This window comes from Felis catus, chromosome D4 (assembly GCF_018350175.1).
Source record: "Felis catus isolate Fca126 chromosome D4, F.catus_Fca126_mat1.0, whole genome shotgun sequence".
NCBI classification, from domain to species: Eukaryota; Metazoa; Chordata; class Mammalia; order Carnivora; family Felidae; genus Felis; species Felis catus.
This window is the reverse complement of record NC_058380.1, coordinates 80003651-80017034: the sequence shown is the minus strand read 5'-3', so window position 1 is coordinate 80017034 and position 13384 is coordinate 80003651. Positions and strand designations below refer to the sequence as shown.

Here is a 13384-nt window from a genome sequence, read left to right as displayed (position 1 = left end):
AAAATTTAAAGAAAACAATGATACTTGCTTATTGTAGAAAATATAGAATACTGAAAAACCACAGAGAAGAAAATTAAATCACTGATAACTCCCACACCCAGAGATATACAGCTTTAACAATTTGGTATATAGCCTTTCAAGCTTTTTCCCCCTAGCACGTTCAGAAGGTCTTAAAATCTATGTGCCAGACATTATGCCAGGTGTTGGAGATATAACAGTAGATAAGATACATCCCATGCATTTACAGTTTAGGATTTATAGTCTACAGAAATTTTCCATTTACAAATGAGTAAACAGGGTAAAAAAGAAAACTATCATCTATTAAAGTACTATTTACCCACATAGTCTGTTGAGTGTTTTCATGTTATTTTCCTAAGATTAACATTCTCACCAAGAGTCACATGGCTAGTTAATGACAGAACTGGGCCTTCTTGGGTCTTCATTCTCTGATTTCTGTTTTAAGCCATGAAATCACTTCAGTAAACATGTACTGACCTATTTTGTCCAAGGCATGCTCTATGCATCCTTGCGTGGTGTTTCCATGCACAGACTCTGAAGACAGGCTCTCTGGGTTTGAATCCTGGCTCCACTGCTTACAAGCGGTGTGATATTGGATAAGTTTCTTGATTTCTCTATGTGTCATTTTCCTCGTCTATCAAATGGGAGTAATAATATCATCTACTTCATAGAGTATTTTTTGAGGTTAAATGAGCTAATACATACAAAGCACTTAGATCAATTACCTGGCTTATGATAACTTCTATTTACGTATTTGCTCTATTATGAAAATAGCCAGAAAATCTTATCCTTGCATGTATGAGTGTAAATATTTAAGCATATTTGACCTTTAAAAAATGATTTTTCAATCAGAAAGTGGTCAAGTTGATCCAAGAATTCAGGTCATATAAATTTAATTATGTTGTTTTGTCATTTGAAGGGGGCATCCAAAATCCAGTGAACAAATTAAGTTACAATTAAATGAGGAACAAGTTAACTGAGGGAGTTAAGTTTAATTATATTCTTGACTGAATGTTTTCTGCCTTTTTAGCCAGAAGGTATCAAAAAGGAAAGTTATGCTGGTGTTACTCTGGACCCAAGGGGTATTTATGGTAGGCAAAATGATTTTGTATTTTATATGTTATCTTTTGCCCTAGAAATTCAAGTGTATAGGTAACCTGAAACACTGTTTTTTAAAATGTTAATTGTCTGGGGGTGCCTGGGTGGCTCAGTTGGTTGAGCAACCGACTTCGGCTCAGGTCACGATCTCACGATCTCACAATTTGTGAGTTCGAGCCCCACGTCGGGCTCTGTGCTGGTAGTGCGGAGCCTGGATCCTGCTTCAGATTCTGTGTCTCCCTCTCTCTCTGCCCCTCTCCTGCTTGCATTCTGTCTCTCAAAAATAAACATTAAAAAAATTTTTTTAATGTTAATTGTCTGGGATCAGAAATACCACTTCTTAGTTCATTGACATTCTTGATAGCATGTGTTATACTGTAATCTGAACGTGTTTAGAACAAAGAAAAATAATTCCATTAGTTTTAGTGCAAAGCATTGAAATAGTAATAATTGCATGATTTCTCTTATATATTAGTCATTTTGTATCTATCACAATAATAATTTACAATACCTTCTTATAGAGCCATCAACCCAAAGAACACCTAAGAAAAAGTCATCTATGTGCTAATTTAACATGCATGATGTGAAAACACAAAAATGCTGATTAATCACTTAACTAACCCATTCCTCGTTGTTCCTGCTTCCCTGATTTTACCCATCAATAAAGATATTCTGAATCTTCTCACAGTTAGAATTTTGCAAACATTTGACATCTAATCAAGGCCTAAGTATATACATACATGAAATAAATATGTAAATATAAATACTTATATTTATAATATATATATGAAATTTAGAATATGTTCAACTAACAATTCTTTTCAACAACAAAGAAGACAGCCTTCCATAGTCCTTAGTAAATGGTTAAAATTTACCTTATTATTGCATCGAATCATTTTCCTTTTCTTTCAGTGATACAGCAATGAGAAAAAAAGTTTACTTACACATCAAGAAAGCCATTTCCTCTGAGAAAGCAAAGAATTCAGACGTTTACATTTAAATCATCTGAGAATCATAAGCATTCTAAGGATGACTTCAACAGAGTAACAAAAAGAAAAATTCATCCTACATGCATATGCTAACTTTTTTCTTTAATTTTATCTTCCCACAGACCTTCTTCCAGCCTGTCCATTGTGAAGGATCTGTGGGTAGAGATATTACAAATCCTGAGGTTTGGGGCCTCGTGCAGTTAAATCAAGCCTCAGAGCCACTGTGTCCTTTGGCTTTCCTTCCTTTGTACCTTTAATGCCTCCTGTACCCAAAATGGCCCTGTCTTACACATCCCAGGTGTGAACATCAGGGCCACAAGATGGGATTGATCTTTTATCTGGAGATAAATCTCTCCATCAAACATCTTGATCAAATAAGTAATATGTCTGTGTCTCTTTCCCATCTTGCCATCTGATTTTTTCCCTTATTGTTTGAGACAATTTAGATTTAAGCAGCTTTGTTACTTTCTGGAGAGCTAAATAGGGTAAAGATGACAAGTAATTCTGTCCAGTTGAGTTTGGAGATTTTATTAAATACTTCCAATATTTATATATTGGAATTTCTATACCAGTATGATACTTTATAGAATTCCATTTTTTAAGTGTTTATTTATTTATTTATTTATTTATTTATTTATTTATTTATTTATTTTTGAGAGAGAAAGAGAGAGAGTGTGAGCTGGGGAGGGGCAGAGAGAAAGAGAAAGAAAATCCCAAGCAGGCTCTGCGCTGACAGAGGCAGGGCTCCAACTCACAAACCTTGAGATCACAACCTGGGCCGAAGTTTGACGCTTAACTGACTGAGCCACCCAGATGCCCCTAAAATTCCATTAAAAAAAAAAAAAGGCTAAGATGTATTTGGAAAAGTAAATGGACAATAACATCACTGAAAATTTGAAAAACTATATGTCAGTGAGGGAGAAGGAAGTGTCAGAGCAAATTGTAATTAAAATTGCATGACATCAGCTTAAAATGAGAACTAAATTTGGAAACTCAGTCCCACGAGCCCTCATCTTGACTTCCTGCTTTCTCTCCCCAACGAGCCCTTTGCCTCCAAATCCTTTCTTCCCTCGGCTGCAGGGAGCCCGTCTCGCCCTCTTTTGCCCTATTTCCTATTTGCCATTTGGGTTTTCTTGTCTATTGATTTTTGTCTCTGATGTGCTTGCTTTGGTAGCACATATACTAAGATTTTTGTCCCTGGTGTACTTTTTTGAGCAATAATTTTAACAGGAATCCTTTACTCTGATACGGTCAAATTCATTATAATTTTACCTTAAGGCTGTTATATATTTGGGGGGTAATCTTTAAGAAGTCTTTCCCCACCCTTAGTTCACAAAGATAATGTTGTATCCTATTGGTTTTACAGATTTAACTCGTAAATGTTTTAATCTCTCTGGCATCTACGTTTTTTTTTTTTTTTTTTACAATTTTTCTAATGTTTATTTAGTTTTGAGAGAGACAGAGCACAAGTGGGGGAGGTGCAGAGAGAAAGGGAGACACAGAATCCAAAGCAGCTCCAGGCTCTGAGCTGTCAGCACAGAGCCTGACGCAGGGCTCGAACTCAGGAACTGTGATCACTACCTGAGCTGAAGTAGGATGCTTAACCGACTGTGCCTCCCAGGGGCCCCACCTCTGGCATCCAGCTTCTTATGTGATGTCTTGATGAGTCTTCTATCATGCTTTCTGACAAAGAGTAAAATTGACTTCTCTTAGTTTTAGTTTTCTCTTCTGTACCTTTTCCATCTGGGAGCACAGTTGCTAATGAGAATTGAGATAGTCAAGGTGGGCATCAGTGGAAAAATAGTGGGGGATCGAATCTAGATAATTTCAGAGAGCCTACTGTCATTAAGTACAATGTACTAAGCATGAACTGTTTGCCAGGCTCTTTGTCTGTATTACTTTCGCCCTCATAAAAACCCTTGGAGGAAAATGTGATTGCCTCTGTTGAACTGAGGAGCACAGTGAGGCATAGAAAGCTGAAGTGTCCTGCCCGGTGTCACGTATGGAGTGAGCTCCTTCTGAACCCCATGCTCTTTCAACCACACCGCAAACCTCTTAAATGTCTTCACTGAGTTTTATTTCAATATTATATCCTCGGCATTTATTAAAGGTTAGTGAAGAAAGAAGTTACCTGAGGAACATTCCTGTCTCGTCTGCAAAGTCCTCTGGCTTGTCCATTGAGTGGCAAAATGTCACTATTTTCTCTTAACATCTGCCCTGTGCCAGGGACTATGCTAAATGCTGGGATTACAACATTTAATAAGAGATGGTTCCTGCCCTCAGAGCTTTCTTGGAAAGACAATAGTGTGTGTGTGTCGGGGGGTGGGGGTCTCTTTGTGGTGACTGCTGTGGGCTCTGCAGTAAAACTTCCTGAGCTCAGATCCAAGCCCCATCTGCACAGCTCTGTGACCTTGAGCAAGTTGCTTTCCAAACCTCAGTTTCCTCATCTATAAAATAAAAATAATGACAATAGACTTGGCATACAGGATTGCTGTAAGATCCAGTATAACAATGCATTTAAGAGCTCGGCAGAGTGCTTGTTCTACCAATAGAATGATAAATGTCATCTTTGTGAAATAAACCAACGATTAAAGTAGAAAAATGCTCTGATACAGGTATGCTAAAACTCTGTTATTGCACATAGAGCAAAAGTGTCTAAGTTAAATCAAGCGAGATTGGAAAGAATTTCAGGGCATGTTTCCCAAAGGAGATAATCTCATGTACCCTTGACTAAGGAATTACTTTAGTTATTTTTAGCTTTCAGTTCTGAGAATAATTTTCTCTCTTTGGACAAAACGGCGTGCTCCTTTTTTCTGGTGGATAAAATTTATATATCCTATTTATTTCCTATCTTGTAATGACCAGGAAGCTTACAGTTAAATTGAATGCTCTATTTAAAGAGATTATATAAGCCTAGGGTTTGATAAAAATCCTTGATTATTTTTAATTTCCTTTTTAGACTTTAATGTTATTATAAAAGAGTCTTTTAAAACAATTCCTTGGAAGCTGGTATATTATAAATAATCTGCTACTGGTGCTCCCTCAAGAATTCTGTGTAAATCCAATAATTTTTTTAAATGTTTATTTATTTATTTTGAGAGAGAGAGGGAGGGAGGGGCAGAGAGAGAGCCCAATGCAGAACTCAATGTCATGAACCATGGGATCACGAACTAAGCCAAAATCAAGAGTCAGATGCTTAACTAGCTGATCCGCCCAACCACCCCAATCTAATTTTTTTTTTTTTAATTTTCAGGTGTCGTTAGTAGACGAAAAGAGTTCCCATACAGGATACCGTTAGATTTGGTCCCCAAAACAAAAGTCAAAAGGATCGTGAGCGTAAAAGGTAAATTGACATATGCCATTTTTATTTCTCATTTCACTTTATGCTTCGCACTACCATCAAATATCCTCGTGATTATTCTGTTTCTCCTCCTCTCTCCTCAGCAGCATATACAAATCCATCTCTACCCCTTCCACCTTCAAAACCTCCAACCACTTTTCCAACCGTCTTCTTCCACTGGCCTGATTTAAATAGAGGTTCATGCTCCCATGATGGAGGGTGGGGGGCTGTCATTGACCCAAAGACTTCTCTAAAACTTTCCATGATCTTAGCGACCACTCTTGCACCAGACAAGGCTCTTCGACATACACGTGGCCTCACCAGGGGTGCACTGCTCTACTGAAACACAACATCAGTCCCAAAGGGGTTCTCTTCCTTCTAGTACATTGGAAGAAGGGGACGCTTTGGTGGGCTTTCCCTCGTCCCTAGCCTTTATAAGTCAATAACATATCATTAAAATAATAGAATGTCCTGACTACATTTTAGCTCAGAGAGAGCCCTGGACTCACAGAATGTTAGTACTGGAGAAAACTTTTAAGTTTATTTATTTATTTTGAGAGAGAGAGAGCATGCAAGTGAGTGTGAGGGTGGGAAGGGCAGAGAGAGAGAGAGAGAGAGAGAGAGAGAGAGAGAGAGAATCCCAAGCAGGCTCCACGCTATCAGCACTGACACAGGGCTCAATCTCACAAAACTTGAGATCATGACCTGAGCTGAAATCAAGAGTCAAATGTTTAGGGGCACATGGGTGGCTCAGTCGGTTAAGCTTCCAACTTCGGCTCAGGTCATGATCTTGTAGTACATGAGTTCAAGCCCCGCATCGGGCTCTGTGCTGACAGCTCAGAGCTTAGAGCCTGCTTTGGATTCTGTCTGTCTGTATGTCTGTCTTTCTCTCTCTTTATTTATCTCAAAAATAAATAAACATTAAAAGAAAAAAAAAAGTCAGATGTTTAACAGACTGAGCTACCCAGGCACCCCAGGGAACAACTTTTCTAATCATGTGCGATCCTATTGGATGTGTAAATACTGGTTTGCCCAACATTGCATGGTAAGTTATGGACAAAGCCCTCACAGTCCAGGCTTTTGCTTTCCTTTGTGGGAGCAATTGATTAATAGGATCTACAATGTCTAAAGCTATCAGGTTGAACGACAACTAATTTTCCATGTCCTCTATGCAGTAACCTGCCCACTACATTATACCATCTTACCACCATATTTGAGTGGTTATTTTTAAGGCTATTCTTCATGTTTCTTTCTTTTTTGTTTTAATTTTTTTAATGTATTTTATTTTAAAGAGAGAGCAGGGGAGGGGCAGAGAGAGAATCTTAAGCAGGCTCTATGTTCAGTGCAGAGCCCCAGGTGGGGCTCAATCCCATGACCCTGGGATCATGACCTGAGACAAAATCAAGAGTTGGACACTCAATCACCTGAGCCACCCGGGTGCTCCTTGGTGTTTCTTTTAAATCCATATTCCTGACCAGATCTTTTTTGTCCCTCCCCAGCTAAGAAGGAATTCAATTGCTTAGATAAAAAGGAAAGAACAGAGAGAGTTGCTCTTCTCTGTATTTAAAAAAAAATTTTTTTTAATTTTAGTGTTTATTTTTGAAAGAGAGAGAGACAGAGTGTGTGGGGGGGAGGGGGAGAGAAAGAGAGAGGGAGACACAGATCCTGAAGCAGGCTCCAGGCTCTGAACTGTCAGCACAGAGCTCGACCTGGGGCTCAAATTCATGAATCATGAAATCATGACCTGAGCCGAAGTTGGACACTTAACCTACTGAGCCACCCAGACACCCCAAGTCTGCTCTCTGTTTAAAATATACCATTACTCAGAAGTTGATAGCAATTGATTTCGTCTACCTTGAGTTTTTGTTTGTTTGTCTATTACAGGACTGCTTATAGGAGAGGTCATGTCTACAGTTCTGAGTCAGGAAGGCATTGACATTCTTACCCACCTCCCCAAGGGGAATGCAGAAGCAGAACTGATGAGCATTGTCCCAGTATTCTATGTTTTTCACTACCTGGAAGCAGGAAAAAATTGGAACATTTTTTCTACTAATTCACTTATTCAAAATCAGAACCTGAGGAAAAAATTAAAAGAAGGTAAAAAAAAATCCATTTTACACATTATACCTAAAGATCTTGTGGTTCTTAAACCAATGGTGCCATTAAACCAATATATAATTTTATGAATTATACAAACACATAATTGTAAAAGCATTTCTACAAAAAGAGAATCGTGAGGTAGATGCAACTACATAAATAAACACTATTTTCTGTAGCATTTTGGCTTAACTTACCAAAATGCCTGGACGAGAAACAAGACATCTGCCTTCCAACCTCTACAGAGCACTTCCTTACTTCTTGAACGAGCTCAGAATGTTCTACTTGATAATTCCCCATTCAAGCAGTTCACATACTTCTTTTGAGAAATTTAACATTGGCCACAGAGCACATGCGTGCTGCCCAACACCGAAGGAAGTTTACCATTCCCAGGAGCTAATAAAGCACTCTGTGAGTAGAGATAGAGGTCAGTGAAGCACTGTGTTCTTTCTCTGGTGCCTCGTAGGGATGGTGAGCATCATGTCCTACAGAAATGCTGACTCTTCTTACAGCATGTGGAAGGGTGGCAGTGCTAGCACTTGGTGAGTATAAAGGTTTTGATTTGCATTTTCATAAAATGGTTGCCTAACTAACTAAAGAATAATGGTCTTAATGGAAAGTCCATTCATCCAGTTGCTCAGGCTAAAAGTCTAGTAATTTTTAATTGCCCTCTTTCTCTTACAAGCCACATCCGATCCAGCAAATACTTTTGGCTGTACCTTCAAAACATATCCTGAAGTTGGCTGCTTCTCACCAACCCCATCACACCATCCTGGTCCAAGCCACTCTTGTTTCTTTCTTTCTTTCTTTCTTTCTTTCTTTCTTTCTTTCTTTCTTTCTTTCTTTCTTTCTTTCTTTTTCTAACTTTATTTAAATCCAAGTTAGTTAACATATAGTGTAATAATGGTTTCAGGAGTAGAATTTAGTGATTCATCACTTATGTACGACCCCCAGTGCTCATCCCAACAAGTGCCCTCCTTAATGCCCATCCCCTCACCCACCTCCCCTCCAACAACCCTCAGTTTGTTCAAGTGTCTCTCATGGTTTGCCTCCCTCTCTGTTTTTATCTGAATTTTCCTTCCCTTCCCCTATGTTCATCTGTTGTGTTTCTTAAATTCCACATATGAGTGAAATCATACAATATTTACTCTTCTCTGACTGACTTAATTTGCTTAGCATGATACACTCGAGTTCCATCCATGTTGTTGCAAATGGCAAGATTTCATTCTTTTTTTTTTTTTTTTTTTTAATTTTTTTTCAACGTTTATTTTATTTTTGGGACAGAGAGAGACAGAGCATGAACGGGGGAGGGGCAGAGAGAGAGGGAGACACAGAATCGGAAACAGGCTCCAGGCTCTGAGCCATCAGCCCAGAGCCCAACGCGGGGCTCGAACTCACGGACCGCGAGATCGTGACCTGGCTGAAGTCGGACGCTTAACCGACTGTGCCACCCAGGCGCCCCAAGATTTCATTCTTTTTGATGACCAAGTAATACATCATTTCTTACCTGGGTTATTGCACTAGCCTCCCCTTGTCTTTTGTCTTCAGCCTTTGCCCTTCTTTGTCTATGCTGAACACAGCCACTGGAGTGACCCTGTTAAAACATAAGTTAGGTCACGTCACTCGAAACGGTTCAGGAGCTTCCCACTTACCCTGGGTAAAAACCAGACTTCTTACTGTGAACTACCCTACCTGGTCTGGCCTCGCCTCACCTCTCCAACTGCATCCCTCACTTCTCTCTTTTATTCCACGCAAGCCCTACTGGCCTCTTCGATGTTCCTTGAACCTAGTGGGATGCTTCCACTTTAGGGCCTTTGCACTGACTGTTCCCTCTGTCTGAGATGCTCCTCCCCAGGCACCAGTGCCTAGTTCCCTTACCTCCCTCAGGTCTTTACCAAAAGTCACCTTCTCAGCGAGGCCTCTGCTAATCATTCTAATCTCATTCTCATCCCAACATTTCATCCCAAGCTTTCCTTTTCTCCTTAAAATTTGTCATTAACATTCTTACTTATCTCACGTGTAGTCTATCTTGCCGCTAGAATGTACTCTCCACATGGGCAGTTCCAAGTGTTCCTCGTGCCTGGTACATACCTGACACATAGCAGGTGCTCACGAAGTGCTTATTTAGTGAAGCATGATAACCTCCTTATTTCTGATGATTTGAAGGAAAGACCATTGGAATTAATTGAAAGGCTACAAGGCAATCTGCTTTCAAAAAATGCTATCATGTGCTGACGAAATATTTTATGAAAACATGGTGTTCCAGGTGCCTTGTAGATTCAACTGTGTGAAACACTTTTAAGGATCTGACAATCTACGGGGCGCCTGGGTGGCTCAGTCTGTTGAGTGTCCAACTTTTGCTCAGGTCATGATCTCATGGTTCATGGGTTCTGTGCTGACAGCTTGGAGCCTGGAGCCTGCTTCCAATTCTGTGTCTCCTTCCCTCTCTGCCCCTCCCCTGCTCACACTCTGTCCTCTCTCTCTCAAAAATAAATAAACATTAAAAAATTAAAAAAAAAGAACTTTACAATCTGGAATAACTGACTTTTATATTATGCCCTTTTAACTACTGACAGTCCCCAAGATTTCATTCTTGACCCTCTTATTTTCTGTAGTTTCTCATTGTGCAATCTCATCCTAACCCATGGTTTCCATAATTTCTACACAGGTGATTCCCTAATTAATGTCTCAAGGCCTAACTTTTTTCCTAAGCTCCAGATCCATATTTCTGGGGATCTGGGAATCAAAGCCCTTCAAACATAATCCATGCCAAATTCATTCTTTTGTTTTTGTTTCCTTAATATGCGGGCAGCAATACTCTATACTAAAGTTTGAATCTTCCCTTTCCTTTTTGTTCTATATCCAATCAGTCATCAAGTCCCATAGATTGTACCTTAGAAGTGGGTCTAACCATGTGTGGGTGGCACATTTTAAAAGACACATAGACCCCTGGAACATGCCGACTGGAGGATACCAACCAGGATGCAAGGGGTTGGTGTTGGTGAGACTGGAAACCAGCACAGCAGCAGCTGGGGACTAAATGCCTGGAGAACAGAAAATCCCCTTTCCCCCCAGAAGATACAATAACCTCTCAGTAGACACCTCTCAGTAAATACCTCTCAAGAGTTCTAGGCAAGCCTGAGTTCAGCCAGAAACACAGAAATATTTGGGTACTTTCCCAGACCCAACTCTACAAGTTCCTTGAGAGAAACATATACACAGAAGAAAATGGTCAGTACCTGAATACTTTCAAAGTATTTTTTTGAGAAATATAAGGAAGATACAAAAAAAGTACGTAGAATAATGCCTCATTCCTTGTAGAAAGAAAAATGAAAATAAATTTCTTAAGTGAGGGTGAAAGTCAAGTGGGCTGACTTTCAAAAGCACCTGAGGGGCCGAAGAGTGGGCAGCTCTTGGCAGCTCAGAGAGAGAGAACGGGAGCGGGAGGAGGGAGTAGAGGCGTTGTGGGCTTATGAATTAGATACTCTTACGTATTCTTTGAGAGATCTTAGTAAAGACTGACATTGCTTCAAAAAGCAAAAACAAAACAAAACAAAAAAACCAAAACACCTCAGTAATCATGATAGTTCAAGCTTCCTTGTGAGGTGGTGAGTTCTGCATCAATGGCATGGCTCAAGGAGAAGCGAGGCAAACACTCCCATGAATGTTGGGGAGGAAAATTCAGGCTTTGGACAAGACTTTAGATTAGACAGCTTTACCCATTTTACAATCTAGAGTTTTAGGATTTTGCTCCTCAATGTCTCAAGTTCATGTGTCCATGCCCTGACTCAAAACTATTTGCTTCACCACTATTGTCTTTAACTTTAGAGTAATTTTGTTTTTAATCATCAGGCACCACTTTTTAGTTTGTGTGCTGGTCAACAATACTGCAATCACAATAGATGTGCTGTTCACATTTGTTGACTGAATGCTTTTGGAGATCTTCCTAAAATCTTCTCTTCCTCTGTGCAATGGTGACAACTTACTTCAGAACTGTATGATTAAAAATATTATTTTCTTTTAAAGAATAAATATTGTATTAACTAAAACACACTATAAATTGGGAGCCCATAGGGATTGAACATCTAAATATTCGTCATGTGATTTTGTCTTAAAGGTTAACAGCCTTTGCTTTAAGAGTGCTTGGACAATTAAATAAGTACATAGAACAGAACCAAAATTCAATTTGTAATACTTTATTGTGGCTGGTGGAGAATTGTCAACTAGAAAATGGATCTTTCAAGGAGAATTCGGACTATCAACCAATAAAATTACAGGTAAGGAAACCACGTATACAGATTAGCAACAGTTTAATTTACAAGTTTGAGTTTTGTTCTCATCCTATTTTAGGAGTTTCAAGAAGAGAAAACATACGTAACCCTTTAAGAAACTCCTGTCATGTACAAGCAAAGAATATGAAAGTTCAGAAAATTCAGTATAGGTCACATGAGTGATGTCTTTGACATCATCTTGTGTAACAGGCATTGGTGGCTCATGGGGTGTAAGTGCTAGAGATCTCAGAACAGGTAAAATGTACTAATATGTCCCCACACCCTTGGTAGAGAACCTGTATGTGAAGTTCAGAGCCCTCTTACAGGTCAAGGCTGCAAGGTGTTGTCATGAAAGGTGAGACTCTATTTACATCCTGTTAGTAAGAGAGATTGGGGTCAGTTTGTTAAACTGCAACAAAGTGTTGTGTAAGGTTAGAATCTACTTATAAACTTGAATTGCAAAGCAATTATAGTATCTCTCCAAAATGTCATTACAGTATCTTCTGCTCCTTAGAATGTTCCTTTAAGATTCAACAGCCTTTTTATTTTATTTTATTTTATTTTATTTTATTTTATTTTATTTTATTTTTTTGCCTGCCCTAACCCAATCCCTCCCTGGCTAACATGGGGCTCATAATGGTACTCTGCTGCACCAATAGCAGATTAGGACTCCCACAAGAAATGGAGGGCAACTGACACCATGCAGGTGCTATTTGAAGAGTAAAATACTACAACAATGTTTTACTTAAGATGCCCACCTATCCATCCATCCATCCATCCTTATTTATTCGACAACCATTCACTGAGCACCTAATACAGGCAAGGATCTACTTTGAGCACAATCTGGGAGGAGGTGTGGGAAGGATGGCCCGCCACAGAGAAACTCACACACTGGTAAGGAAAGTAGGCTCTACATACTCACAACACTAATCTACATATGACTGTGTGTGTTCATTTATTCATACGAGAAACACTTACTGAATGGGAACTAAGGGCTGCATGGTAGAGGCACAACAGTGAACTAAACTAATGTGGTCGCTGAGGCCATAAAGCTTATGGTCTAGCAGAGAAGTCAGACACAAGCAAGTTATTTCAAGCGTGCGATGCATGTTAAGAAAAGGGAAATACAGTTTCACTGAAAGCAGGGGATCTAATCTGGCGTGGGGGAATTGAAGAAAATGACTTGGCCAGGACCCTGGGAAATACGTAGGAGGGAGGCAGGAAGAATGTTCCATCTGACGCAAACAGTGTGCCTGGCATTTTGAGGTGGAGAGGGAGGGAGGTTCACTCAAATAACTGGGGCTGAGAGAGCTAGGGGGTGAGTGGCGTGAAATAATGCTGGAGAGGTAAATAGAGGGCACTTTGGAAGGTCTTATAAGCATCGCATTGGAATGTTACTGCCCTAAGAGGAAATAGCGTGGGAGAACAGAGGCTGGATAGTGCTGCAGAGAGGAGGTGGCATTTTCACAGGGTCTTTTTTTTTAAATAGTTTTTAAATTTTTCCTAATGTTTATTTATTTTTGAGAGAGAGAAAGAGAAACAGAGTGTAAGCAGGGGAGGGGCAGAGAGGG

At 39.6% G+C, this 13384-nt stretch overlaps 1 protein-coding gene across 2 annotated transcripts in view; it reads left to right on the top strand.

Annotated features, from left to right (window-relative positions):
* The window catches only part of C5 (complement C5), a 91354-nt gene that overhangs the window by 45140 nt on the left and 32830 nt on the right, over nt 1–13384 (top strand). Inside the window, exons 22-26 of one of the 2 annotated variants that reach the window (XM_045042934.1) lie at nt 1049–1109; nt 5359–5448; nt 7330–7542; nt 8009–8084; nt 11660–11819. In XM_045042934.1, coding sequence (XP_044898869.1) covers nt 1049–1109; nt 5359–5448; nt 7330–7542; nt 8009–8084; nt 11660–11819 — 600 coding nt within the window. Of the gene's footprint in view, nt 1–1048; nt 1110–5358; nt 5449–7329; nt 7543–8008; nt 8085–11659; nt 11820–13384 lie in introns of those variants that run through there. The other variant, XM_045042935.1, reaches the window with a different exon arrangement.